Source organism: Pipistrellus kuhlii, unplaced genomic scaffold (assembly GCF_014108245.1).
Source record: "Pipistrellus kuhlii isolate mPipKuh1 unplaced genomic scaffold, mPipKuh1.p scaffold_m20_p_18, whole genome shotgun sequence".
Lineage (NCBI taxonomy): Eukaryota > Metazoa > Chordata > Mammalia > Chiroptera > Vespertilionidae > Pipistrellus > Pipistrellus kuhlii.
The window spans coordinates 15,095,293-15,122,690 of NW_023425493.1; the positions used below are offsets into that span (position 1 = coordinate 15,095,293).

The 27,398-nt window shown below is 38.5% G+C and overlaps 2 protein-coding genes and 1 pseudogene across 8 annotated transcripts in view; 1 reads left to right on the forward strand and 2 right to left on the reverse strand.

The window, feature by feature from the left end:
- Positions 1-4,093, reverse strand: part of LOC118721682 — a 35,705-nt pseudogene extending 31,612 nt beyond the window's left edge.
- Positions 270-19,023, forward strand: LOC118721378 (influenza virus NS1A binding protein). Of its 6 annotated transcripts, none has more exons than XM_036442292.2 (15): positions 270-421; positions 4,844-5,072; positions 5,978-6,106; positions 6,283-6,452; positions 6,791-6,866; positions 8,028-8,201; positions 8,511-8,636; positions 9,978-10,085; positions 13,650-13,779; positions 14,467-14,691; positions 15,141-15,262; positions 15,358-15,484; positions 15,793-15,924; positions 16,083-16,256; positions 18,262-19,023. In XM_036442292.2, the coding sequence occupies exons 3-15, from the start codon at positions 5,996-5,998 to the stop codon at positions 18,513-18,515; spliced, it is 1,929 nt and encodes a 642-aa protein (XP_036298185.1). In that variant the 5' UTR covers positions 270-421; positions 4,844-5,072; positions 5,978-5,995; the 3' UTR covers positions 18,516-19,023. The 6 variants fall into 6 exon arrangements, with proteins under 6 accessions (XP_036298185.1, XP_036298186.1, XP_036298187.1 ...); XM_036442293.2 differs by having other exon boundaries at positions 8,511-8,516; XM_045583147.1 differs by lacking the exon at positions 270-421 and adding an exon at positions 2,117-2,134.
- A 4,869-nt stretch (positions 19,024-23,892) lies between these two features.
- SWT1 (SWT1 RNA endoribonuclease homolog) overlaps positions 23,893-27,398 on the reverse strand; it is a 55,414-nt gene continuing 51,908 nt past the window's right edge. For both annotated transcript variants that reach the window (XM_045583145.1, XM_036442283.2), the window contains one exon: positions 23,893-25,658. In XM_045583145.1, coding sequence (XP_045439101.1) covers positions 25,529-25,658 — 130 coding nt within the window. In that variant the 3' untranslated portion in view covers positions 23,893-25,528. The remainder of the gene's footprint in view (positions 25,659-27,398) is intronic.

Consider the following 27,398-nt stretch of genomic DNA (forward strand, 5'->3'; position numbering starts at 1 on the left):
TCCGAGGCGCTCGCCTGTGATTGGCGGACACTTTCCGAGCCCGAGCGTCCGCGGAGCGTGGGCGGCGGCGGCGGCGCACGTGGTGACGTGCGAGGGGGTGAGGCGCGCGGGAGCGGCGGCGGCGGCGGCAGTGTCTCCGGGACGCGCGTGGAGGTCGGTCCCTCGGAACCCGCTGCTGGGCGCAGTCTCTTCGCCTTCTGCTTCCGCGCGGCCGTGCCCGCCCGCCCGCCCGCGAGCGACGAGTCCCCGCGAGCGAGTCCTCGGCGGCGCTCCCCTCTCCCGGCAACCCCCGTGAGCCGATCGCTTCCCCCCCGTCCGCGGCCTCGAGGCGCTTTCCGTTGGGCCTGTAGCCGCCCGCTTCCAGCTGCTCCCCGGCGAAGCTCCAGAGATGAGTTTTTCCATCTCTTCCGAGATGAACCAGGTAGGAAAGCGCCGTTCCCGCCCTCGGCGGCGGAGGGGGAGGGCGCGGCCGGTATCGGAGCTGGGGGAGGGCGAGGGCGGCGGGAGAGGGCGGGAGGCGCGGAGCGGAGTCCAGATCCCGCGGGTTGGAGAGGAATCCCCAGCCGCCGCCGCCCTCGGAGGACGGGAGGCTGGCGCCGCGCGGCCCCGCGCTCCGGGCGCTGCCATGGTTGCTGGGCGGCGTTGGCGGCCGCGGGCGGGGGTGCCCGCAGCCTCGGGGAGTGCTGGGGCCGGGGGAGCTGGGCGGGAGGAACTCGGGGGCCTGGGGCCGGGCGGCCACGGGGCAGGGATGAGCTGCCTTCCGGAAGGAAGACGCGGGAATCTCGGTTCCCGCTGTCAGAACCGATGCCCAGCGTATGGGTCAGTCCGGGTCTGGACTCTCCAACCAAGAGATGTCCCAGGACCCGGCGCGGTGTGGGCGGGGAGTCGAGCCCTGCCCGCCTCGGTGCCTCCGGGGCCGGAGGGAGGTGGCATCGCGCCCCCGATCGCCGTGGGCCGCGGGGTCCTTTGTTCCCGCTCCACGTTGCCCGCTCTTCTTGCCAGGCGCGGGGAGCGAGGGGCGGGGGGAGGGAGGGAGGGAGCGGCTGTCCTGACGCGCTGGCGCTGAGTGACTGCGGGGCCGGCCAATGGCGGGCGGGGGTGTGCGGCGCCGGGCGCCTGGCCTCCCCGCCTGCGGACGGGCGCCCGCCCCGCGGAGCGCGGATCGAGGCCTCGGGCTGCAGGGCTGGCCGGTCCTTGGGGCGCTCGCCACTTTCTCCCCGTCCCCCCAAGAAATCGGTGGACAAGGGTGCTCTTTTTCGAGCCTTGTTCACATCTTGCCTTTGCTTATAAGCACTCAGGAAGGTTAATCCCGCAGTATCAGATTGAGAGATGAACGTTAGGGAAACTTGAACCACAAATACTTTAGAAATACATTTAAGTCGTGCACAGATCTTGGTGTGAAGACAGCTGACATTTGAAAAGGATAGCAAGTAGAAATCAGATGCCTAAAGCGTGCATTTTTTGTTTGTTTGTTTCCCAAAGTCTGGTAGTGATGGAGGACTAGAACACCCTGGCTTAAAGCTATTCTTTGAGGACTTGTGTGAGGTGGGGGGATGGTCTGCCCAGTAATAATAAAGAACAACTCCGGAAGCCTGGTAACATGGACAGCATGGACCAGACGGTATTTTCTGTTAGTAACTGTAGCTCTGGCGGTTGGTTAAAGGATAACAAAATACCAGTGCGGTTCGTAGGCAGAGTCCTGCTGAAATAAATCTCTGGCTTCAAGATGCCAAGGAGCATTTAGTTGTATTTGTTTGTACACCTGGAGATGAGGCAAACACTGACTATTTAGAATGCGATTGAGAAGAGGATCATTTATTGTCCCCTAGCAGGCTGCTTATCAGATGTCTGTAATCTGGTAGCTGGAGTTCTGTAAAATGGACTAGTGCCACCTACCAAAGAGAGACCCAGAATGGTTTTCCTTTGTATTTTCCTAATGGAGTGCATCTCTGGCTAATCGATATCAGTTTCTTAGTTTCTCACTGTTTTTTCTAACCCCCTCCCCCCCAAGCCAAAACATTCCAGGTTTTATTTAGCTTTAAATTGGTGGGGTTTTGGCCACTTAATTTGGGTTGGCATTTTGCATTCCTTGCTTGAAAGATATTTCAAATGGCAATTGAATATGGTTTAGCAAGTATTTTTTAATGAAAAAGTTTTCTTGTTAAGGAAATGTCTTAATTGTTATCACTACATCAAGTACCACTAAAAATAATTTCATTGACTTTTCAATAGTATGGCTGTATAGTCAAATCTACTGAAGGAATTCTTTTTTATTTAATATATTTTATTGATTTTTTTAAGCAGAGAGAAAGGGAGAAAGAGAGTTAGAAACATCGATAAATGAGAAGCATTCATCAGATGCCTCCTGCATACCCCAAAATGGACCCTGGGACCCTTCAGTCCACAGGCTGAAGCTCTATCCACTGAGCCAAATTGGTTAGGGCCTGAAGGAATTCTTAAAAGTTGGGGGTCCTCCGACCTTTTTGTGCTAGAGTGTAAATGGAGGAATTATGAATAAGGGAGTGATTTGTGGGTATTTGTTGTTGTTGTTAGAACCACAGAAAATACATGCTTAGTCTCACATCAATTTCAATTACCACCTTGTAAACGATTTCTGAACCTATACCTGTATCAGTATTCTCACACTTGTGGTATCAACCCTAATGCTCAGCAGGTATACCTCAGCATTATAATGTCCCAAAGCAAATTCCTCTCCTCCTCCTTTTCCTAACTTTCAGCATGCAGCAAACTAAAATGACTCTTAAACCTTTGGAATTCTAATTTGGATATTGATTTCGATAATGATGCCACATATCCACGCTAAAATACCCTTACTACCTTAGGATAAGCACTGGTATATATAGCTATACTTCATTTTCCTGCATCCATGTCTTTAGTGAAAGTGAATGTGAATTTTTGAAAGACTCGTTTTGCTTTAACCCCTTAACTTGAGGGTGGGTGAGAGTAGGGACATGAGGACAGCAGTTGATTCAAATAAGTTGGCTACATTAACTTAAATGTTAAGTGGATTTGGACTAGCTTTTAAAACCAAGTAAGGTTGTACTTACGAGTAGACATTAAAGTGATGAGGTTCTATTAAGACCTTAATGTACTATAATAGAAAACCAAGTACTAAATGTAGTGGGACTCTATTGCAAAACTAATAATACTGTACAAATTTATATTCCAAGAGTTGCTCCAAAAATTCTCTAATGTGTTGTTTCAAGAGGACTGAAGTGATTTTAACCCTTTGCACTCCGCTGTCCCCTCTCAGGGGACATGGGAATTCTAGCATATCACTCGGATGTCCCCTCGCAGATAATTAGTGATTACGGGGAATTGAGTTAATTCAACGCACGTGTCCGCCGCAAAGTAGCGTCAAGTAGCTGGTAGCCAATGTCCAGAATGGTTCGGAGTGCAAAGGGTTAATGATCTGATTTTGCTTTTAAAAATAAATTTAAAGTAGAACTTCCAATTTATTAAATATAAGTAGGTGCCATTTTATTCTTAGATTAAGACTAGTTTACAAATAGTGAATAAAATTTGTCAAAGTTTAGAATATTTATAAACCTCCGTATGTAATGTTTTTTGGTTTTTCAATGGGCACATTTTAATCATATCAACAGAATTTGCATGGCAGTTCCCCTTCCACTCTTGTTTTAAGAGCAGCTTATGAAATCGAAGTGAGAAGTTACCAACTGTGTCTGTAGATTGGCCCTCGATATACAAAAATTTTCTTAATTTGAGCTGCCTTGGCAAAAAATGTTGGATAGTTTCTTTAAGAAATAGTGTGTTTTCTATACATATAGAGAATTGTGTATCACTTGGAAAATATTTATTTTATTAGACCTGGTTTCTTAAGAAAAGCTGAACTAACTAATCTAGATGAAAGTGTAGAGCAGAGGAAATCAATATTACACAACAGTCCTAACTGAGTCAGAAGAATACTCAGGTTTCTGTGAAATAAGACCTAAGTTACACAGTTAGGTCATGTGGGATTGCACTGTCTCAGATCGTATATGTGTTGAATGTAACACAAAAGGTTTGTTGAATTAGAACTGGACCAGACTTTAGTGATTGTTTACCTTAACATAATTGCTAGATTTAGAATTGTAGGTTTGATTAATGTATAAGGAAAGTTTGGGTAATTTTAAGATGTCTTTTTAAAAAAATTACCCACATCTTTCAAGTAATTTTTAGTTCTGGTTTCCTGAATTAGTGGTGTAATAGCAGTTCAGGTGAATCTTTATATTTAAGTTTCTAGCTAAGTTGTTTTGGTAGAGGTTCTGCCTTCAAGGGACCTTGAATTAAGGAAGATAAGCAGGCATACAGAAACAGCCCAGAGAGGCCAGCTGGAAGATGAAAATACTTTTCAGAGGGTTCAGTATGTGGAGAAACTACTTCTTACCTGGGGGACTTGAAGGGGTTCTCTGGAGCTAAAATTTCACCTGGCAGAGGTTGGATTAAGGGTATTTCAAGAAGGTACAGAGGTTAGGAAGTACAGAGCACACTTTGGGGAACAGTATATATATCTGGTTTGTATAACATTGTGTACATATCTGGGAATGATGCCCAAGTTGCTTGCTGGCTGGTGAAAACAGAAAGATCACTTGTTTCTATGTTAAAAGGTGTTTTTTTGTTTTTGTTTTGTTTTTTAAAAAATTAACCAGAGTAGTTGCTGATTAAATGGAAAATGTTTGTAAATAGTCCCATTAAGTTAGTTATTTTCTCTCTGTGCCATTTACCGGTATGTCCAAATCTCTTCAAGATCACAACTTACTGTGTGATGTAATCTACCTAGATCAGTGACATCCTGAATATCTAAAATTTTTCATTGTTACAGATTATGATGCATGATTATCACAGAAGAAATTCATGTCTATAGCTTTTAAGGACTTAATTACATCATTTCCAAGCCTGATAGTTTTGGAATCACCATTAAAGCTTAAGACACCTCTGCCTTCACTTCAACCACCTATCTTCATACCTCAACGAAGTGCTGAGTTTTAACACTCCTTTGTCCTTGAATTATTTAAGACATCCCAGAAATACATTTCTTACCAGTATAGTAGGTAAGTGAATATTTATGCCCAATGCAGCATTAAGACATCTTGTTTTTCTGAACACTGTATGTACCAAGTACTCTAAAAGCCTTTCATAATTTTTATAAGGTGAAGCCAGTAATTGTAGTGAAAACACATCTATTTTTTCCTTGTATTTTGAATTTGAATAAGTTACTTCAAACTAAATCTCCTATTTTTGCCTTTTTTAAAAATTGATTTTTAGAGAGAGGGAGAGAAACATGGATATGAGAGTGAAACATAGATCAGCTGCCTCTTGCAGGACCCCTGCCAGGGTTTGAGCCTGCAACCTGGGCCTGTACTCTGACTAGAATACAACTGAGCCAGGGCCTATGACTGCTTTTTAATGATGCATCTTGTATAGCCCATTAGTTAATTGTTCACAGGAAAAGGTGAAGTGGAAACTTTAAAAGAACCAAAGTTTCGATCATGTATTCCTATAAGTGATTTAGGATATATGAAACCTGCATAGAGAACTGAATTTAAATTCATCTTAATATCAGTTTTTCTCGTTTGTGGGTAAAGGAATGACAGCACTTGAAAACCTACACATGAGGACCAACTCACAGCTGTCCAAGCTTTTAGTTTGTTTGTGGGATGGGTTTGAATAAGGCTGGGTTTACATTTCTTTCCCTTTACAATGACTGTGTTAATAGACATGGAAATGGCCAAAATTGCTGAGATATCCAGTACTGTATGAATCCTTAAAAAGATGACCAAAGTGTAGGAGTACAAAGACTTGAACATACAGTGCCAGTGTTTTTTCAGTAATGCTTTTGTATGATAAAATTTTTGTTGATAGGACAGAATTTGAAAATAAAGATTAACTGTATTACTCTTTTAAATATAAAAACCACCGTTTACAAGTAAAATAACCATTTCTTTTTTCCCTTCAGCCAAATTTATAAGGAAAAATGATTCCCAACGGATATTTAATGTTTGAAGATGAAAATTTCATTGAGTCTTCGGTTGCCAAATTAAATGCCCTGAGGAAAAGTGGGCAGTTCTGTGATGTTCGACTTCAGGTAGTTAAAACTTAATTGGAAACTTATAGAATTGGTCTTCATTACTAAAAGCCATAAGATCTTGGCTTTGCTTATTTTCTCATTCATAGGAGGCATTTAATGAAATAACTTTTTAAAAAAGTGATTAGAAATACATAGTCGACAATGTTTCCGATTTTAATTTATCATAATTTCAGGTCTGCGGCCATGAGATGTTAGCACACAGAGCGGTCCTGGCTTGCTGCAGTCCCTATTTATTTGAAATCTTCAATAGTGACGGTGATCCTCATAGAGTTTCTCATGTTAAGTTCGATGATCTCAATCCAGAAGCTGTTGAAGTCTTGTTGAATTATGCCTACACTGCACAGTAAGTTTTTTTTTTTAAGTCATTTGTATAATCAGGAAAATCCACGATTCTCTAGATCAGGGGGTGGGGAACGTCCGGCCTTGCGGCTGTAATAAGGCCCACAAAATCATTTGGTCTGGCCCTGCCAATGCAATAGAGGTGAGTTAATTAAATGTTCAACCAAATATAGCAGGCTAATTTTTAAGTTGATAATTTTGTATGGCCCACATATGATGTTATAAATATCCAAATGGCCTTTGGCGGAAAAAAGGTTCCCTAACCCTGCTCTAGGTTTAAATTCATCTGTTTTAAGACCTTGATATATGAAATGATAAAGACCTTTTTTTTTTTTTTAATAGGTTGAAAGCTGATAAGGAATTAGTAAAAGATGTTTATTCTGCAGCCAAAAAGCTGAAGATGGACCGAGTAAAGCAGGTAGAGTACCAGAAGTAATCCACAAAGACTACTGTTGTCAGGGAGTCTTATTATTAGAATCTATATCTTGTTATTTGTTTCTCCTCAAGAACTTGAGAGTCTCTTTTTTCCGCTACAGAACTGAATATGCTATTTTAACTGCAGGTGTAATAATGCAGCAAGGTCATACCTCCTCTCGGATAATATGGGCTAAAATCTTGTTTTTCCAACTGTCTTCTCTGGCAAGGTGTCTGTTAGTCTCTGCTAGCATGAATTAAAATATTGTTTTTCTCAGATTATTCACACAACCTTAATTTTTTGCTCATTTGTTTAAAAAAAAATATTGGGATGACGTTCTAACCAGTGGAGCTACCCAGTCAGAACAATTCTTTGTTCTTTTACTCTTCTTGGTTTTTTAAAAGTACTTCTAGAATTGAACACCATTGAGAAGTGCTTAATAATTCATATGAGGAAAAGCATTTAATCCCCTGGTGGGGGTCGGTAAACTGCAACCCTCCCGGCAGCTGCCTAGTTTTATCTAGTTTTAGCTGGAACATAGCTTTCAGATGATGTATGGCCACTTTCCACCTATAGTGACAGTTGAGTAGAAGTGAAATAAGAGGTAGTATGCCTACAATCCCTATCAGACCCTTCAAGATAGTTTCCTGATCCCTCCTCTATAGCACTTCTCTGCTTAAGAATCCTTCCCTGGCTTATAGCACATATCCCTCAGTTACCACTAGGTTTTCCCTAAGTAGTTGCTGTTTTTCCAAAAGTATTCCCTGATTATCTTTTGCTCCAGTCAAACTAAATTGCAGCATCTACTCTATTTGCTATTTGCATTCTATACCATCATATGTCCTGAAGAGCCAAATTCAGATATTGCCTTCATGAAGACTTGTCTCATTATTCTAGTTGAAAATTGTACTTGTCTTAACATTTCATATGCATTATCATAGCATTTGTTTAGTGCTGTTTTCCTTACATAGTTTACACATTGTAAGGCATTCTTTACTGTTCATTATTTGTTTAGTATACATTGTTTCTTCCTACTGTTAAACTTGTTCTAGTATGCCAGTGATTTTTTATTTGTCTTTATATCTGTACATAATGCTTATTCATTGAGTATGAAATGCCTGTTAAATAAAATGTATGTAAATACTAGCACTCTTGTTTTCCAAGGTTTGTGGCGATTACTTACTGTCTCGAATGGATGTTACCAGCTGCATTTCCTACCGTAATTTTGCAAGTTGTATGGGAGACTCCCGTTTGTTGAATAAGGTTGATGCTTATATTCAAGAGCATTTGTTACAAATTTCTGAAGAGGAAGAGTTTCTTAAACTTCCACGGCTAAAGGTAAGGAGTAAAATCTACAAAGATATATATACTACTTAGCTCCAGGCAGGGAATCTTTGTGTTTCAAGAAAGTGAGTGTTGGTTATGAAAAAGTACATTGAAATTATATTTTTCCCAGTGTAATCATTTTCTGCCAGTTTGTTTACTTTGTTTTCTTGACTACTTAATTCTAATTCACAAGTTAGAGTAAATGCATGGAATGCAATGGGGCATCTTTATTGACAGCTTTATTATGAAATTGAGAATTAAGCTGAAAATTGGAGGGTGAACACTGATCCATGTGTTGTTGTGTGTTTTTTCCAAATCCAGTTGGAGGTAATGCTTGAAGATAATGTTTGCTTGCCCAGCAATGGCAAATTGTATACAAAGGTAATCAACTGGGTGCAGCGTAGCATCTGGGAGAATGGAGACAGTCTGGAAGAGCTGATGGAAGAGGTTAGTTTTAAAGTAAATGGGATTCAACAATTCTTAAAAATTATTTGCTATAACATGAAGGATTCCCTTTCACTTTTATTTTATAACCATGACCCTAAAGAATTTAAATTTTGCTATAGGTACCCCTAAGCTGAGAAACAGGGGGGGTGTCCAGGTGAGCTGAATGAACTGTTCAGTTTGGTCTTCTGCTTTTCTTTTTTTTCTTTTTTTTAAATTTCTTTGCTTATTATGTGCCATTAACTTTCTTTAAAGTAGCATGTAATTTGCTTTAGAAATGGGAGGTGGTACACTGAAATTTTCTGTAGATTCTTAATTTTTCTTCACAGGTTTTTGCTTTAAAAATGACAAGTAGGTAAAAGCTTCTAATGGTTGTTCCTCCCCGTTGATTTATCTCCCCATAGGTTTATTAACAAAACTAGGATACCCAAGACTGAAGAAACAAGAAGAAACCTCAAGTGTATTGACACGTAAAGAAGCAGCAGTCCTGCCCCAGTTCTCCTAAGAAAAATCCGCTGTGGGCAGAGAACGATGATGATTTAATGGTGTTTACTCCTTTACAGGATTCTTATCTTTGAAGCTTTGTGTTTTTCAATGGTGTTGTTCATACATAGTCACTCAACTTTGGCGTTTAAAAACCAAGCAAAAAAGAAAAATTAATGGAAAAATAGTGGGAATTAAAATAGGCAGGTGGAACAATGGAGTGACTTTGAGTTTATCCTTCCACTTAAGCCTTTCAGGTTCACTAATGGCTTATCAAATCTGTTAGACCTTTAAAAACACTGTTATGATGTTCTGAAAAGGCTAACAGGTGATCTTTAAGTTAATGGTTTTCCATTTGAAAGTCAGATGCAATTGCTATGTATTTGCATCTGTTAAAGGAAGTACTCTACAGTTTGAATTTTTGAATTTGTTTTTTTTTTTTTTTTACATTGCCTACAGGACAGAAATATATTTATGCAAATTAGACCACTTATCCTCAGAGGTGTAAACCATATTCAGTATTTTATTGCAAATATGTATACTCTTTAAGACCTTGTATATTGTACTAGTGCTTTTTTTCTTAATGCTATATAATAGAAGCTATGAAAAAAAAATGAAGATTTCTTTCATGCCAATCAAGCCAAGGAGCCTTCAGCCAGGATTAGAAGATTCTGTATTTTTTTTTTAAAGATTTTACAACCATGACATGTATTTTCTTTGCTTCGGGATCCTGCCAGAGTAAGATGTCAAGAAGCTCAAGAAGCACACTGGAGGTTACCTTGAGGCGGTTGAGTGATCTGCGGACTAGAGGTGTAGCCATGGAGACAGTAGCCACATGGGTGTTCTGTTGCTGTTTTGCAGGTTCAAACCTTGTACTACTCAGCTGATCACAAGCTGCTTGATGGGAACCTACTAGATGGACAGGCTGAGGTGTTTGGCAGTGATGATGACCACATTCAGTTTGTGCAGGTACACATTGCACATCTGAGGTAACCTCAGGTTGAAATTTGATTAGAGCATTTTATATTATATGAAATTTTCCTTTAATAAAGGAAAGTGGAAGAATTTCATTGGTATGACTGGACAGAAACATTTCTGGGAGAAAAGCATACCTTCAAGTTACTACCATTTTTGCCACATAAAAAAAGAATTCAATTAACTCAACAAATTAGGAAACCCCATTTAGCATTTTTCTCAATAACATTTAAAAATAGTAAGAAAAATTGCAAATAAGATGAAACAATATAGAAGTTACTTGGTTAGAAAAATAGTTGTTTGCAACAGGAATGACTATTAAATAGACCCAATTAAAAAAAAAATTCTTAGATGTAAACTTTTTAAGTTTATGAACAAATAACAGAGAAACTGTACAAATCCTAAGTATCACATAGTAATGAACTCACAAGTTTAAATACTACTCAGGTCAAGAAGAAAAGATTTCTAGTGCTCTACGAGTCTTCCTCCTACCCCTCTGGATCACTACACTACCCTCAAAGGAAACCACTATCCTAACTTCTGAAACAACAGGCTAGTTGGCCTATGTTTGACGTTTACATACCTATAGTATGTATTCCTCTTTTGGCCTTCAGCTCAACATTGTATTTATGAGGGATACAGATCCAGGTGTAACCTGTATGATGGTGATGTTAGGTGTGTGTTAATAATGGCTGAATACCTTTATTTTCAGAAAAAGTTTTTGGGTGTGAACATTTTCCAAAAGTACTCTTTGAATAAACAAAGGCTGGATGCCTGTGTGGCAGGCCCTGTGTTAGATATGGGGACATAAAAATGTGTTAAGAGACTGTTTTTACTTGTAGGAACTTATAGGAATAAGTAAAACAATACAGACGTTTAAGACTTATCTAATTTAAAGTATAAAAGTAGGGCTTAGTGGAGTCAAGAGGAGAGAAACGGGAAATTTCACAAAAGAGGCAATATTGGAGCAGTCAGGATTAGAAGAGTTTGCATAGCAGATAGAAGTGTGTCAGATAGCAAAGAGTCTCCAAGGATGATACACTTGGAATTGCAGGTCACAAGATTGGAAATGTAGGTAAATGTCACCTGTATGGGGCTTATATTTTATCCTATAAGTAGTGGGAAACTTTCAGAGAATTTTAGACAAGGGAGTAAAATTATATGAACAGCAGATGCATTTCACCACAGTAGAGGGGTGGGTTAAATTATGGTATTTCTATAGGCCAAAGATATGTCTATAAATCATGTTTTTAGACAAATGTTTAACTATCAGGTGGTAGCCTGTGGATTGTGGGATTCCAGCTGATTTGTGTTTTTTGTGACTTTACAAAATGGTTGCATTAAACTTATTTTTATAACCAGGTACAGAAAGTAGATTAGAGCTCATGAGACCAGTTTGTATAGGCACGAAGGAAGAAGGATGGACTCTAGACATTCATGGTTGGAAAGGTTGAGACTGTAGTACTTCTTAAAGATTGTTCAGATTAGGAAAATTAAGAAAATTTGAGAGTGAGCGGGATTCTGACACTTGACTCCTTAGGAGGTAGTGCCATGAATCGAAATCGTGAAGAAAAAAGATGAAGGGACACACTGGGCTTCAGGAATAGGGACAGAAGTTGAGTAGCACAATCAGAATCACATAGTGTGGTAAAGTCTGGTTAACTCAGGAGTAGGAATTTTGAAGGAGGACCAAAGTGTCTGCTGTGGAAGTCATGAAAGAGGTCAGGGGTCTCTCTCCTATAATACATTACTTTTAGGAAACCACTTATAGTAACCTTGAGTGGATTTAATTTCCAGAGTATTAAGGTTAAGAAACGCTTAGCTTGAGAGGCTGGAAAGGAAAAAATCCCCAGAGGCCACCTCTTGGGCAGAGAGAGGCAAAGAAAGCATGGGCCAGTGAGTGCGCTGGGTGGTGAAATAGATGTGGGAAAGTCTGAAGATAGGAGGAATTATGTTTGAAAATGTTCCAGACGGAACATAAAGGTGTTAGCCAGCATTTCTGTATCAGGAATGTTGGTTCCAGAACACCAGCAGTCTTCATTGTTACTGTGCTTTCTCTCACATTGGTTTTCTCTCCGTATGTAAGAGCAGTTTTCTCAGTGTGATAAAAGCTATTAATGTGAGCAAGGTCAATTTGTGATTCTTTGGATCCCTTCTTCCCAGGTTGGGTGGGGTTTTATGTGCCTTGTAATTCTCGTAGCAGAGTGCAGTCTGTCATAGCAGAATATACTTAGAATTCCTAATCTTTACTTTGTTATTGCTTTATGCAATGCATCTTTAAATTTGAGTATTTTTATTTATAAAATGGGTAGGTAGTATTGCTCTCATTGGATTAAAAGAGATGTGAAAAAGTGCCTAATAATACCTAAGTATATAATAAATGTCCATATGGAATTTAATAACCATTTACATGGTACATTTTCTACCCTTTCTCAAAATAGTCTACACATGCTGTAACCACACCTGCTGCAGGGCACAGACCAAACTTCAGTAGTTTTTTGTTTTTTTTAACAGCTTTAAGTAGCTCCACAATCTTTTTTTTTTTTTCTATTGTTACATGGATTTTTGCTTCCAATAGAAATAGCAATTTCCATTAAAAATTTTACCTGCCATGGGACTCTGACCCTGGGGACCAAAATAAGTGGATAGGCAGCGTTGGCCAGGCACTGAGGGTGTAGGTGGTACCTGTTCACTTGGCAGCTCCTCTCAGGGTACTTAGTGTTGATGTTTCCAAGTCTGTGATCATGTTGTTTCGAAGTGTCATAGGCTAAAGTAACTGGAAGAAAATCATCAAAGGGAACTCACACATGAGAACACAGTGTAATTCTCCTACTATCATTTGAAAACTTGCAACTTTTTCCATTTCTCCCTTCTTTAGTGTTCCTTGGTATTCTACTTCAGAGAATGGTTGGCTCTTTTAGTATTATTTCATTTCTGATTACTATTTTTTATGTTTTGATGTAGTCTTATTTGTCCGAAAAATGCTCTATAATACCTATACGTTAGTCCTAAAGAAATATACTATTAGGTGTTTCTTGTATTTACCACTTTTTTTTCCTGTAAAATACTTTCAGGGAGACTGAATGGATATTATTTATGTCTGCTCACTTTTTGCTGGCATTATGTGAACATACCAGTACATATGATTTATTTAGGTGTGACAGTTTCATGAAGACAGTGGGTTAATGTACTCTCAGTTAATCCATGCCATTTTAAATTTATATAAATTAGTCTACTTCTTTTAGACTATTCTGTACTTAAGAATAAAGAGTATGTGGGTTATGGGGTGGAGGACTCCCTTTTTTCCCCCTGCATTAGGAATTGATACTTGACCCACAAAATATTTCTTAATTGTTTTAATTTTGCTTTTTCTAACCAGGCAATCTGTGAAGTGTAGTTATTAAGAGATGGAAACATGCCTGTAATTTGTGCCAGTTGGAAATGTTGCTCTGTGTTAAATTTAGTGTTTTTTCAGTGTTGTGAAATATAGCTCAGCAACACAGGTATACCAGGTATGGTCTTTGGCTAGGTTTCTGTAGCTGCCTTTTGATTTTGCAGAAAAAGCCACCACGTGAGAATGGCCATAAGCCGATAAATAGCAGTTCCACTGGATGTCTCCCTTCTCCAAATGCCCCGGTACAAAGTCCTAAGCATGAGTGGAAAATCATTGCTTCAGAAAAGACTTCAAGTAAGTGCATTATACTTATAGTGTCTGAAATGTAATTATTTTAAGGAGTGGAACCATTTTTTAGTACTTTCAAATTGAGAAAAAGCTCAGAAGCAACTAAATTTGGAATACAATAGCAGATTGTTCCTGTCTGGAATCTGGAGTCTGATTCAGGATTGTATAGCAGCCAAATCCTATATAATTCAAGGGTAATATGCAAATTCACCCTAACAGTGGAACAACTGGTCACTGGGGGAAGAGGGGAGCAGATGCTCAATGCAGGAGTTGCCCCCTGGTGGTCAGTGAGCTTCCACAGAGGAAGCACCACTCAGCTAGAAGCCAGCTCATGGCTGGCCAGTGTAGTGGGGGTGGCAGGGACCTCTCCTACCTCCACAGCAGCACTAAGTATGTGTGGCTGTTGACTTAGGCCTGCTCCCCAGGAGATCTGGCCTAAGTCAGCAGGTGGACATCTCCCGAGGGCTCCCGGGTTGCCAGAGGGATGTCTGACTGCCAGCTTAGGCCCAGTTCCCTGAGGAGCAGGCCTAAGCTATCAATTGCACACCACCCCCCACCCCCCTGAAGGGTCCCAGACTGTGAGAGGGTGCAGGCCAGGCTGAGAGACACCCCTGACTGCATGAATTTTCATACACCGGACCTCTAGTGTAATAATAATTGCATCTTAAACATTGAATTCTTGTGCTTTAACAGATAACACTTACTTGTGCCTGGCTGTGCTGGATGGTGTATTCTGTGTCATTTTCCTTCACGGGCGAAACAGCCCACAAAGCTCACCAACAAGTACTCCAAAACTAACTAAAAGTTTAAGCTTTGAGATGCAGCCTGATGAGCTGATAGAAAAGCCCATGTCGCCTATGCATTATGCACGGTCTGGCCTGGGTACGGCGGAGCTGAATGGCAAACTCATAGCTGCAGGTAAGACAAGGAGGGTGATTTCTTATGGGGGACCTCCAGCCAAATCTCCAGTGGGGATTTTACACTTTGTGACATGCAAACTTTGGAAGAGAGGGTTTAATATACCTTCTTCCTTGGCACTCCACTTTACCACACTGTAAGACAACAAAGAAATACTGTTGTACTGTCTAACCTTTGACATAGTAGTCTGATTCTTAAAAAACACTATACAGTGGGTAAATTGCTCTCTCCTAATTTTCAGGGAAACACCAAGCCATTTAGTCATAATGATACTGTTGTTATTAAGGTGTTTATAAGCGCTTAAAAAAGAAACATGATTCCTGGGGCCTTATAAGTTTGTGGGTAAAAATTATTTTTCTCACTGTGCTGATTACTTTTAAGCATTCTAGACCAGAAACCCTCATCTGGTTTAATCCTGTAAATGTAAATCTTTGTGGTTCTTTTACCAGGGGGCTATAACAGAGAGGAATGCCTTCGAACAGTTGAATGCTACGATCCACATACAGATCATTGGTCCTTCCTTGCTCCCATGAGAACACCAAGAGCCCGATTTCAAATGGCTGTACTGATGGTCAGTGCGTTATGTTTCAGGAAGAAGCAATCCGTATTTGGCTTTTTCTCGTAACTTGAGATGGCAGAAATGCTAATCTCTCACTTTTGGTCTAGGGCCAGCTTTATGTGGTTGGTGGATCAAATGGCCACTCGGATGACCTGAGTTGTGGAGAGATGTATGATCCAAACATAGATGACTGGATTCCTGTTCCAGAATTGAGAACTAACCGTTGTAATGCAGGTAATAACACTTTCTATTAAGATAGTGTTGCCAAAACCAGTTTGGCTCAGTGGATAGAGCGTTGGTCTGCTGACTGAAGGGTCCTGGGTTCAATTCTGGTCAAGGACATGTACCTTGGTTGCAGGCACATCCCCAGTAGGGGGTGTGCAGGAGGCAGCTGATCGATGATTCTCTCTCATCGAAGTTTCTAACTCTCTATCCCTTTCTCTTCCTCTCTGTAAAAAAATCAATAAAAAATATATTTTTAAAAAGATAGTGTTTAAATGTGACAATTTATCAATGTGTAACCTTATTTTATACTCACATAGGAGTGTGTGCTCTGAATGGGAAATTATACATCCTTGGTGGCTCTGATCCATATGGTCAGAAAGGGCTGAAAAACTGTGAAGTTTTTGATCCTGTAACAAAATCATGGACAAGCTGTGCTCCTCTAAACATTCGTAAGTTCACTTTTCCCCCTTGAAGTTGTTGTGTTTTTGTTTTGGGGTGTTTTTTTTTTTTTGCCCCTAAAAAGACCTCCGAATCAATAGTATGTGTAGTACACACTTAAGAGTTTTGGGAGATAGAACAATAATTTTGGTTTGACTTGATTTTATAGGTAGACATCAGTCTGCAGTCTGTGAGCTTGGTGGTTATTTGTACATAATTGGAGGTGCAGAGTCTTGGAATTGCCTGAACACTGTAGAACGTTACAATCCTGAAAATAACACCTGGACTTTAATTGCACCCATGAATGTGGCTCGGAGAGGAGCTGGGGTAGCTGTTCTGGACGGTGAGTGTTAGGGTTTGGAGAAGCGAGGAATAGGTAATGGCAAAGGTTTGTACTAAAATTCTAAGAATGTCAGTGATAACCATATGATTGTATAATTAAGAATTCAGATGCTGCCATCTTTTCTGATGCAGTGGGGATTGGTGATTTCTTTTTTAGAAATACCTTTATCAGAAACTCAGTACTTGATATAATGTAAATATATCACTTCGTTAATCTTTTGATAAGTTCACTGAGTTGTCATTTTCTTTCATAAACCATACTCAAAATGCATCATTTTGGAATTAAGGGTTTACTTCTTTAGAGCAAGAATTTTAAAGTATTTGATTTGCAAATCATCTAGACCTAGTTATTTTTCTAATTGTCTACTTGATACCTAATTGGAAGTAAAACTTCTAGACTATTTTTAAGAAGTCTTTCCAAGGCATTAAACTTTTTTTATCCAAACACAGCTTTCTTTTCACATGCAGTATATTTACTTAAAATTATAATTTTACATTGTTTTTGGAACAAAAGCAGAATATTAATAAGCTTGGGCCTCAGCTGGTGAAAGTATGGTCTGTAGCCTCTAGCTTACTATGGGCTATGGGCCTTCTCAGTTGTTTTACAAGTACAGCAAGCCCTTCAATAACGTTACTTTAAAACATTGATGAGATGCCATAGGAACTCAACTCTTGTTTATAGCCTATGGTAAAATTAGTTTTGTTAAATGTCTTTCACTTAAAGTCCTAAAACCTATTGAGAACACTAATTGAGGACTTAATTGTATATGGGTACAGGTAGGAATGATCAATTTGAAAACCTGTAATTAAAAAATTTTTAAGTAACAGAACCTAATGCTAACATTTTGTTTGAAAATGTTAACTGCTCTGCATGTATATTTGAAAAGTTGTAAGTCATAACTCCCAACTTTGTTTCCAAGAAGACATTTATCAAAATCATTTTAATATAATCGGAAAGAGTTCAGTTTTCAGAAATCTGCTTTTCAAGTTTTAGTTGTTACACACTAGACCAGTGGTCAGGAAACTGCAGCTCGCAAGCCACATGCAGCTCTTTGACCCCTTGAGTGTGGCTCTTCCACAAAATGCTACGGCCTGGGCCAATCTATTTTAAAGAAGTGGTGTTAGAAGAAGTTTAAGTTTAAAGAATTTGGTTCTCAAAAGACATTTCAATCATCATACTGTTGATATTTGGCTCTGTTGATTAATGAGTTTGCTGACCACTGCACTAGACAATACAAAAGTTCCAGTGCACAGAACTATTTTGGTTTGCCACTTAACTAGCTGTGTCTTTTGGCAAGTTGTCCAACTTCTTTGTGCCTTGTTTCATCTGTGAAATGGCAATAATAGCAACTACCACATAGAATTGTGAGAATTGCACTTTAGTTAGATGTTGCCCTCCCCTTAAATTGCCTAAGTTCCATGTGCAGGTGGTTTTTATTGATTTTATTCTATTTATATCCCCCACCTCTAGAGAGTGCCTCTCACCCTAGTGGGCATCCTGTATAATAAAAGTCTAATATGCCAAGTGTCTGGTTGTTCATTCAACCAATCAAAGCGTAACATGTTAATGATATACTAAGGCTGCTCAACCACTCACTAGGATGTGCACTGACCACCAGGGAGCAGACTCTCCTACTGGTGGGTTAGCTTGCTGCTGGGAGCCAGCCTATGTAAGACGGGTCAGACATGCCATGGAGCCCCTCTGCAATCCCTCCCCTAGCCAACCTCCTGTATCCCTTCCTGCCCCAGTCATGCACCAGTGGGGTCCCTCAGCCTGGCCTGCACCCTCAGGCAATCCAGGATCCCTTGGATATGTTGAAGAGCCGGTTACCACCAGATCCCGCAGGCCAGGCTAAGGGACCCCACTGGTGCACAAATTCATGTTCCAGATCTCTAGTTTAATAAGTATTTCTGACAGAATGAAGAGGCTTTTCTAAAACCACTGATTTTAGCAGATTTTAGGATTCTCTCTTCATCTAGATTTATCTATCTCATTTCTCTTTTAGGAAAACTATTTGTAGGTGGTGGCTTTGATGGTTCTCACGCCATCAGCTGTGTGGAGATGTATGATCCAACTAGAAATGAATGGAAGATGATTGGAAACATGACTTCAGCAAGGAGCAATGCTGGGATTGCATCTGTAGGGAACACCATCTATGCAGTGGGAGGATTTGATGGCAATGAATTTCTGAATACCGTAGAAGTCTATAACCTTGAGTCAAATGAGTGGAGCCCCTATACAAAGATTTTTCAGTTTTAACAAATTTAAGATTCTTTCAAACTAACAGGCTTAGTGATGTAATTGTGTTTAGTAGAGGTACATTTGTGAATAAGGAGGGTGGGTGGGTCTAGAGGTTGCTAACAGCAACACAAAGCTTTTGCATATTGCATATTATTAAACATGCTGTACATACTTTTTGTGTTATTGGGAAAGGAATGCAAAGTTGAAGATCTGTTTTGTGTATTTTTAGGACTACTTTGGTTATTTTACTTTTTGGAAGTTGTTACTGTAAAAGAATAAACCAAGAATTGATTGGGCACATCATTTCAAGAAGTCCCCTCTCCACATTTGTTTTGCCAATTTGCACATTGAATTACTTTCCTTAAATGTGTATTAGGGCAAGAGGGGGTAGAGTATTAAGATGTAGGCATTGGGTTTTTTAAGGGCCCTTTTACAATAACTGGAACCCTCTATAACAAAAGATACTTATTTAACTAGATGGCAATGACTTTTTTTTATTAAAAGAAAGCTGACATGCCTACCAAGATTTAATCTTATGTGATTGCCTTATATGACTTTTATATCAGCAAAGTGCTTTTCCTGTTGAAGTTGAATGTGGCATAATTCAAATTACTGAAGCAGAATGGTAGACTTAAAGTATGCAGAAGGAGGTGTTTGTTTTACACACCAGAATGCAAAGTTCAAAGCTTTTGCTTCAGTCACAATTTCTTTGAGAATGAAGTACCAATGTTTATTTGAATGGAGCTGCTGAACAGTAACATAGCTGTAATTTTTATTTGAAACAGATTTTAAATATTACTTTTTGAGGGTATTTCATATAGCAAGCCACTTAATATATAATAGTAAAGAACGGTGACGTATTTTATAAGAAATCCCTGTTTTTATCATTAACAAAATAATCCCAAATGGCAGCCCTTGATTTGTATAAATAATTTAAATTGTATTGGATTTATGAATGCAGCATTTATTAGAACTATGTTTTTGTTCAGTTTTTCTATTCATATGGATAAATATTGGTTGGGTGACTTGGTATCTAGTATGTAATGCTGTACATATAACTTATGGTGCCAAAATTAGCACATCCAATTGCCTGTTGTGATGCAGACATTAAAGGTACTTTGCAGGAAATCTTTGCACCATGGGATTAATATCCAAATGTTGTTTGAGTTCTCATTCATTACTGAAAGTCCTGGGGAAACTTTTTTCCAATAGCAATGAGCTTAAAGTATTTGGAAAAAATATTCACCTGTCATCTTACATCTGAAATAAGGATTGATGTAAGGTTTTAAGGTTTCTTCTCTCAGAGAAACTAAACACTACATTAAGCTAGTGTTTTCTAAACAAAAGAGGCACACAGGAATCTAATGAGCCAGCTGGGACAAGATGACTATCCAGTGGTAGCTATTCTGGGTTAGGAAGAAAATGAGTATTTTCTGTACTTTTCACTGGCACTTTAACTTTCCCTGTTATCCATCACACAAAACCATCAGGAAAAGAAGTCAGTTCAGTTCACCTGGTGGCTAGTTCCTGACTATATCTATTGTTGGTTGTTCTGAACTAAAACTCGGTTGGCAAATTTGAGCCTAATATGATAATTTCTTTTTTTTAATAACTTTATATGTTCTATTTAACACAGGAAAATCAAGTTTAAGCAGCAAAATCCTTGAAATTCTCAGTTCCTAACACTTAAATGCAAATAATATGAGACTACTTTGGGTCAAAGTTTCCCTCTATTACCATTGATGCCAAATAGGTATTCTGGTGGCTAAAATATATTTTTTAAATATGTTTTGAATATAAGAAGCTTCCAATTATTTTAAAGTATGGGTTTTTGAGTGATTTAGAAATAATAACTAGGTTGCAGTTCATTGTCATAATGCATAAAATATTCTAGGCCCCTCATACAATAGCAAAACTATAAAATACCTATTTGAATTAAAACTATTTATTATACCTCATATACCTCAGGCATGATTTTTTTGGTATGACTTGATTTTCAGCTTGTATGCCATAAAAGCTTTTTCCTGTTACTCAACATGTTTTAGAATTTCTTACATAATCATATTTTTTTAGGAGAAGCCCCTGGATTTGGGAACATGATATAGTGCTAGAATCCTTGCTTAATACCTATAATCTCTCTGGACCTCAGATTCTTCAAGTTGAATTAGGCAAAAGAAGAAGTATGATTTAGGATATTTTTTTGCAACTCCAGGGTTACCTTTAGAAAAGTATGAGTCACAGCCCACCCATTGTTGCTCAGTGGTTGAGCATTAACCTATGAACCAAGATGTCACAATTCGATTCCTGGTCTGGGCACATGCCCAAGCTGTGGGCTCAATCCCCAGTAAGGGGCGTGCTGGGGACAGCCTATCATTGATTCTCTCATCATTGATGTTTCCCTTCCTCTGAAATCAATAAATATTTTTTAAAAAAGAAAGAAACGTATGAGCCATAGAAAACTATAGTGTCAGGCATTTATTTGTATCCTATTGTTCCAGAAAAGGATTTGAGTCTTTTTACTGAAACATAAGATAAAAGGTAAATTAACTGGGTGTAAAAGAGAACAAAAAGCAAACACCAACACATGAATCTTCAATAATATGGCCAAGCCACAAATTTGGTCCCATAAACAGGAGACTTGTTAAATAAGTTAAATCATCCATGGGAAAGGATATCCTTCCATTTGCTACAACATGGATGGACCTTGAGCACATTCTGTTAAGATAGGTCAGAGAAAGACAAACATTGTATGATAGCATTTACATGTGGAATCTAAAAAAGTTTAACCTGTAGAAACCAGTAAAATGGTGATTAGCAGGAGGTTGGGCAGGAGTGGAATAAGAGTGATGTTATGTTTGAGCATACAAATTTGGCAAGAAGTAGTAAATAAGCCATAAAGATCTAATGTACAGTATAATGAATATAGATAATATAAATTATGCAATATGATAAATATAACTACATAGCAATCATTACAATGTATAAATATCAACATAATACTGTTCCTTAAACTTATACATTTACATATCAAATTTACTCTGAAAATCAAAGAACGTTAAATCATCTGTAGGTGAAAAAGAAATAACGTGAAGCACCAATATCCTTCATAATCCTTTCTGAAGACTTAAAAGTGATGCATTAATCAACAAGTAGAGTTTATAGAGAGGGATATATCCATGCATGTCACAGATTCTTGAACTTAATAGCACATGGCCAACAAAACATTTAAACTTAATTATTAATAGCTTCATCACTTATTGGAGGTTAAATAAGACTGAGAAGCAAAAGCTCAATTACCAAACTAGGTATGTACAAGATTGGTATCTTGTGGAAACAATTAAAAGGACATACATTTGAACAGGTGGCTAAGCGAGTGATAAAATTTTAGCCTTTTGGAGAAAAGAACACAGGATACCAAACTTGAATGAAAATGAAACTTATGAAGTAAAATATCTAGCAATTTAAGAATGGAGTTGCTATATTAATTGGAAGGCATCAAAAGGCTACTTGCAAGTCATGAAAAGATCCATCTTCTACATTGAGCTAGTGTTTTCTAAACCAAAAGTGGTATCAATTCTTGAAAGGCACAGGCTTAAAAGAAATAAAACGAATCTGATAAAGGATTTGAATCCAGAACTCTCAAAATTAATAAAACAATATTTAAATGGGTTAAAGATTTGAGTTGACATTTCAAAGAAGATAAATGGTTCCAATAAAAACATAAAATTATGCTCACTTATAAATCATTAGGAAAATATAAAAAGCAAAATGTCACATTAAAACTGAATAATACCAAATTCTGGTTAGGATGCAGAGTAACTGGAACTCGTATTATTGGACAAATCAGAAAATGTAAGGTCACTTTGGAAAAACAGTTTGGCGGTTTCTTAGAGAAATAACCTATGACAGTAATCCCATTCCTCGGTATTTATCCAAGTGTAAGGAAACCATGTTCACACAAACCTGTGTGAATATAGCAGTTTGATTTACAATTGCCAACTAAAACTGGAATATTCTTCCAACTAGTGAATGAATAAATTCCATTCATACAACAGGATACTACTCAGGAATACAAAGAATTGAAGTACTAATAACACATGGATGGATTGCAGAAGGGTGTTAAATGAAAAGGCAGCCTCAAACAACTCTATAGCATTCTGGGAAAGTAAGTTGGAAAAGTCTAGTGCAAAGTGGTGCTAGGAACTTGGATAGAATAATCCTCATGGATGCTTCTCATGAAGTTATCACCAGCTCCTTGCTACAGCATAGCCAAGGACATAAAGTAGGCAGCCCTTACCCTGGTGTGACTTTCCCCATCAGTCCAGTCTGGTTCATGGCATGCATATGATGGCTTTTGCTCAAAATATAATAGCCATACATATTAGAGATTTTAAAACCTGTACTTGCTCTTCTAAAGATCTGATAATTCTTCATCAAAACAAATGTCTAAAAGCAAACTTGAAGATTCAATGCAATCCTTATCAAAATACTATGGCATTCTCAAAACTAGAACAAATACTCCTAAAATTGCTGTGGTATCACAAAAGACCTGAAATAGTCAAAACAATATTTTTTACTATCTCTTTTTATGGGGGGGGGGGGGAGATAGGAGCATTAACCGGGGCTTACTTGCATAACCCCCACTGGGGATGAGCCCGCAACCCAGGCCTGTGTCCTGACCTGGAATCGAACTGTGACCTGGTTCATAGGTCGATGCACAATAACTAAGCAACATTGGCTGGGCAGCCAAAACAATGTTAAACAAGATCAAAGTTGGAGGTACCACAATCCCTGATTTCAGACTACAACAAAACCACAGTAATCAAAACAGAATGGTACTGGGACAAAAAGACACTTAGATCAGTGGAGCAGAACAGCCCAGAAATAAACTTGCTTATATGGTCAATTAATCCATGACAAAGGAGGTAAGAATATACAATGAAGAAACAACAGCCTCTTCAAAAAGTGCTGGAAAAACTGGACAGATGCAAAAGAAAAAAAGGAACTGGGCCACTTTTTTACACCATATACAAAAACTAAAACTGTATTAAAGACTCAAAGTAAGACCTGAAACCATAAAGCTCCTAGAAGCTAACACAGGTAGTAAACTATCTGACATTAGCCTCTATAATTTCTTTATGTATATGTCCCTCAAGCAAGGGAAACAAAAGCAAAAATAAACAAATGGAATATTACTCAGAAATAAAAAAGAATGAAACACTGATATTTGCAACAACATGGATGGACCTAGAGGGTATTATACCAAGTAAAATAAGTCAGAGAAAGAAAATACTGTAAGGTTTCACTTGTATATGGAATCTAAATACTACTACAACAACAACAACAAATAACCAAACAAAAACTACTAGTGCACCACTTTGCACTAGACTAGAAATAGATCATACTGATGTTGCCAGGGGGAAGAAAAATGAGGAATGACTGAAAAGGTGAAAGAGAATACAGTCAATAATACTGTAATAAGTGTGCACAGTGACAGACAATTACTAGACTTAGTGTAATAAAATTAAAATTAGAAAAGGCAACAAAGGAGAGAAAGGAAAAAAAACTTGACATTGCAAAGAAACAAAGACTAAAAAAGTTTAAAAGGATGTTTCTAAAAATACACAAAAAATAACAACACCAAAACCTAACATTAGAAGAAAACACCTTCACAAATCAATAAAATTTAATGTTGAACTAATTGACAAATTAATGCACAAAGTAAAAGACACAGACCAAGAGAAAATGCACATACATAAGAGCAAAATAGAAAGTAGCAGTTAATAGGCGTGAAAAGAAATGCTTAACATAATGAGGGGAATAAGGACACATATGTAATGCTTTAGTAAAGAAATTTAAAAAATAAATAAAAGGACGGAAAGAGAGGGAACAAAGATGAGCTGAAACCCAACAGTAATAACCAAAAGCAGCTGACAGATAAGGCATGAAAAAAATTCATTTGGTCCATGGGAAGGGATGTTTTGGCTCCAGGGGAAGAAAAAGAAAGAGGAGAGCAGAGGTTTCTTCCCCCTGGTGCAAAGCAGACAGCACAGTGAGCCCCAGCACTTTGAGTGCAAACAAAGAGTGGGTCCTGCACAGACTACTAGTGAGCATCCTAAGTAGGTTCTCTTTAAAATCACACCTTGTGCACATTCAGCAATACAATTTGGAAGTAAAATGAAAAGTTAAATCTTAGTGAAAATAATTTATTACTTTAAAAAATAAGCATTTATAACAGAATACCAAATTAGATTTCTAGTGCACTAACAAAAGCATAATATACTCAAAAAAAACCAAGGACTTCCAACTTGCAATATAAGTAAATGAGTCAAACAAACACTTGGTTTACCTAGAGGCAAAAGCCAGTCACTGCCACCTAATCCCATTAATGCATGCTGCTTCCCATGTAAGGGGAGACTGCACTGGGGTCTCCCTGCTCCTCACTAGAAATGCACCGAAAGTGACAAGCCTGGGGCAGAAGAAAGGCTGCTATTGCAAGTTGGAGCAGAAGTGACAATTCTATTTTTGGTCCCTTGGGGAAGTGGAAGGGATATGCATTACATTCACCAGGTCTACATGGAAGACGCTAATCATAAAACAGTCCAGGGTTCAGATTTCATCTGTGGAGTATGGTGAGCATGGTCATGTCCTAATTCTTTTTTGGAGTTTGGAAGTGTCCCTGATCGTGTAACCATATATTCAGGGTTGAGAGAGACGCTAATGCTGTGCCTTCCACAGGGGCCATGATGGCTCCTGCCCTAAGGTGACTAAAAAAGCAGCTCTCATTTCCTTAAACATTCTGGCTCAGTATCAGGAGTGGAGGTAGCAAAGTATTATCAACGTCAGAAGAGTTGAGTTCACAGTTTATCCCACAACGGATGCATTAGGCTTTTTAGAGAACCTCAATGAGACTGTCAGTAATAAGCAATCACCTTTTTATACAAATGAGATTTCTTACAAGTCTCTGGAGTTTGGCTCAGAAGCTACTCTGTTGTTCTTGAGGACAAATGCAATCCTTTGGAGTTACCAGATTAGGTCCTATCATTGAGCATGTCTTCACTCCACCCCCTGTTCTTGGCCTCCATGTACACAGATGCATAGCACTGCTGCATGGCATACTCCATCTCAACCAGCTGGCGGCATCCGATAGTTAACTTTTCCCTGGGGAATAAAGAAATGTTAAATCACTGCAAGAGAGCTGGTCAGGTAAATGAAAAAATTTCATACAACAGGATAACACTGAGATGTGAAATACATTATTTGATATTTGAGAGAGAAAAATACTGAGAGTTACGGTTTCTTAGCATAGACAAAACATGGGAGGATAAGCACTTAGTAGAATAGTTCTCAACCAACATGAAGATCTTGATCTCGAAATTCTGGAAATTGGCAGATCTGCTATCAACAAGCGAAGTTGGATGCTTAAAAAAAGTCCTTTGTATGGTTTCTGAAGGACCTCTCCCCGGGGTTGGGCTGATGTTAATATGTTCTAATCTGTGTGGTAAGCAAGGCTGGGTGGCAGGGAGGTAGAGCACATATTTTTGTGTTGTTTAGTTTGAGAGTTAAAGAACAGGTAGAGGAGAAGATTCTAAGAGAATGCTCCTCCTGCACTCTCAAGTGCCTGGAGTATGCCATGAAGAGATCCCATTGAAACCTATTTAAATCTAGAGATTGTCCACATAAATTCACAATATACACCATCTAGTACAGCATCTGACACATTAGGTGTTCAAGAAAAGGCAGTTACTTTTATTGCGCAAATGACAATTACTACTTCTTTGGTACTAAGATTACTCTCAGCAATCTCCAGTGTTGCCAGAGATCACTAGCTCCCTCTATTTAGGAATACACTTAAGCAAAGAAGCTCAGACATGTACACTAAAAAGTACAAAACATTGCCAAAGGAAATTAAAGACCTAAATTAGTGGCATCTCATGTTTAGACATTGGAAAACTTAATACAATGATAATACTCCCCAAACAATCTACATATTTAACACAATCCCTATCAAAATTACAACAATCATTTTTGCAGGAATGGGAAAGCTGATCCTATGATTCACACATAATTTAAAGGACCCCAAATAGTCAAATTTTGAAAAAGAAAAATGTTAGAGGTCTCACACTTTCCAATTTTGAAAAGTTGACCCAAAGCAACTTCAATCAAAACAGTGTGGTACTGACATAAAGACATACAGACCAATGAAACTGAATTGAAAGTCAAGAAATTAACCTTGATATACATGGTTAATTGATTTTCGACAAGGGTGCAAAGGCCATTCAATGTGAAAATAATAGTTTCTTCAACTAACAGTGCTAGGACAACTTGATATCCACATATCAAAGGAATGAAGTTGGACTCATACCTTATACAAAAATTAATTCAAAATAGATTAATGACCTGTTAAAACTAAAACTACAAAACTCTTAGAAAAATATTTGAGGTAAATATTTATAACCTTAGCCTTGGCAATGGATTCTTAGATATGACATCAAAACCCAAACCAACAAAAGAAAAAACATAGATGTTATCAAGTAAAAAAATTTTTTTCAATGCAAGAATTTATATGAACTACCCAGCAAAAATTGTTTTGTCCTTTTGCAACAGTATAAACAGTTCACATTTTAAGGCAAAAATACAAATAACCCAGCAGCACTTTTGATAAACTCAATTCTGATGAGGCGACTGCAATTTTTTCCCCCTTCTAAGGCCACCTGGTGCTATGCCCTGAGCACCTGTTCAGGTTGACATTTACACAACTTTGCATGGTTTAGTTCAAAGATTCTTGTTCTCTTTTATGTCTTTGATATTTTGTCTGGTTTCTTATCTGGCAATGTTATTTGGGGGTATAGTATATCATAACATATGATTAAACAGAAATCTCTCAAAAAATAAGAACTT

What these genes read in the sequence shown, in the direction of transcription:
- LOC118721378 (XM_036442292.2), top strand. Translation starts at nt 5,996, where the DNA reads ATGATTCCCAACGGATATTTAATGTTTGAAGATGAAAATTTCATTGAG. An exon ending in TTAAACTTCCACGGCTAAAG is followed by an intron (nt 8,202 to 8,510) that starts GTAAGGAGTAAA and finishes TTCCAAATCCAG; the next exon opens with TTGGAGGTAATGCTTGAAGA. An exon ending in TGGCAAACTCATAGCTGCAG is followed by an intron (nt 14,692 to 15,140) that starts GTAAGACAAGGA and finishes TTCTTTTACCAG; the next exon opens with GGGGCTATAACAGAGAGGAA.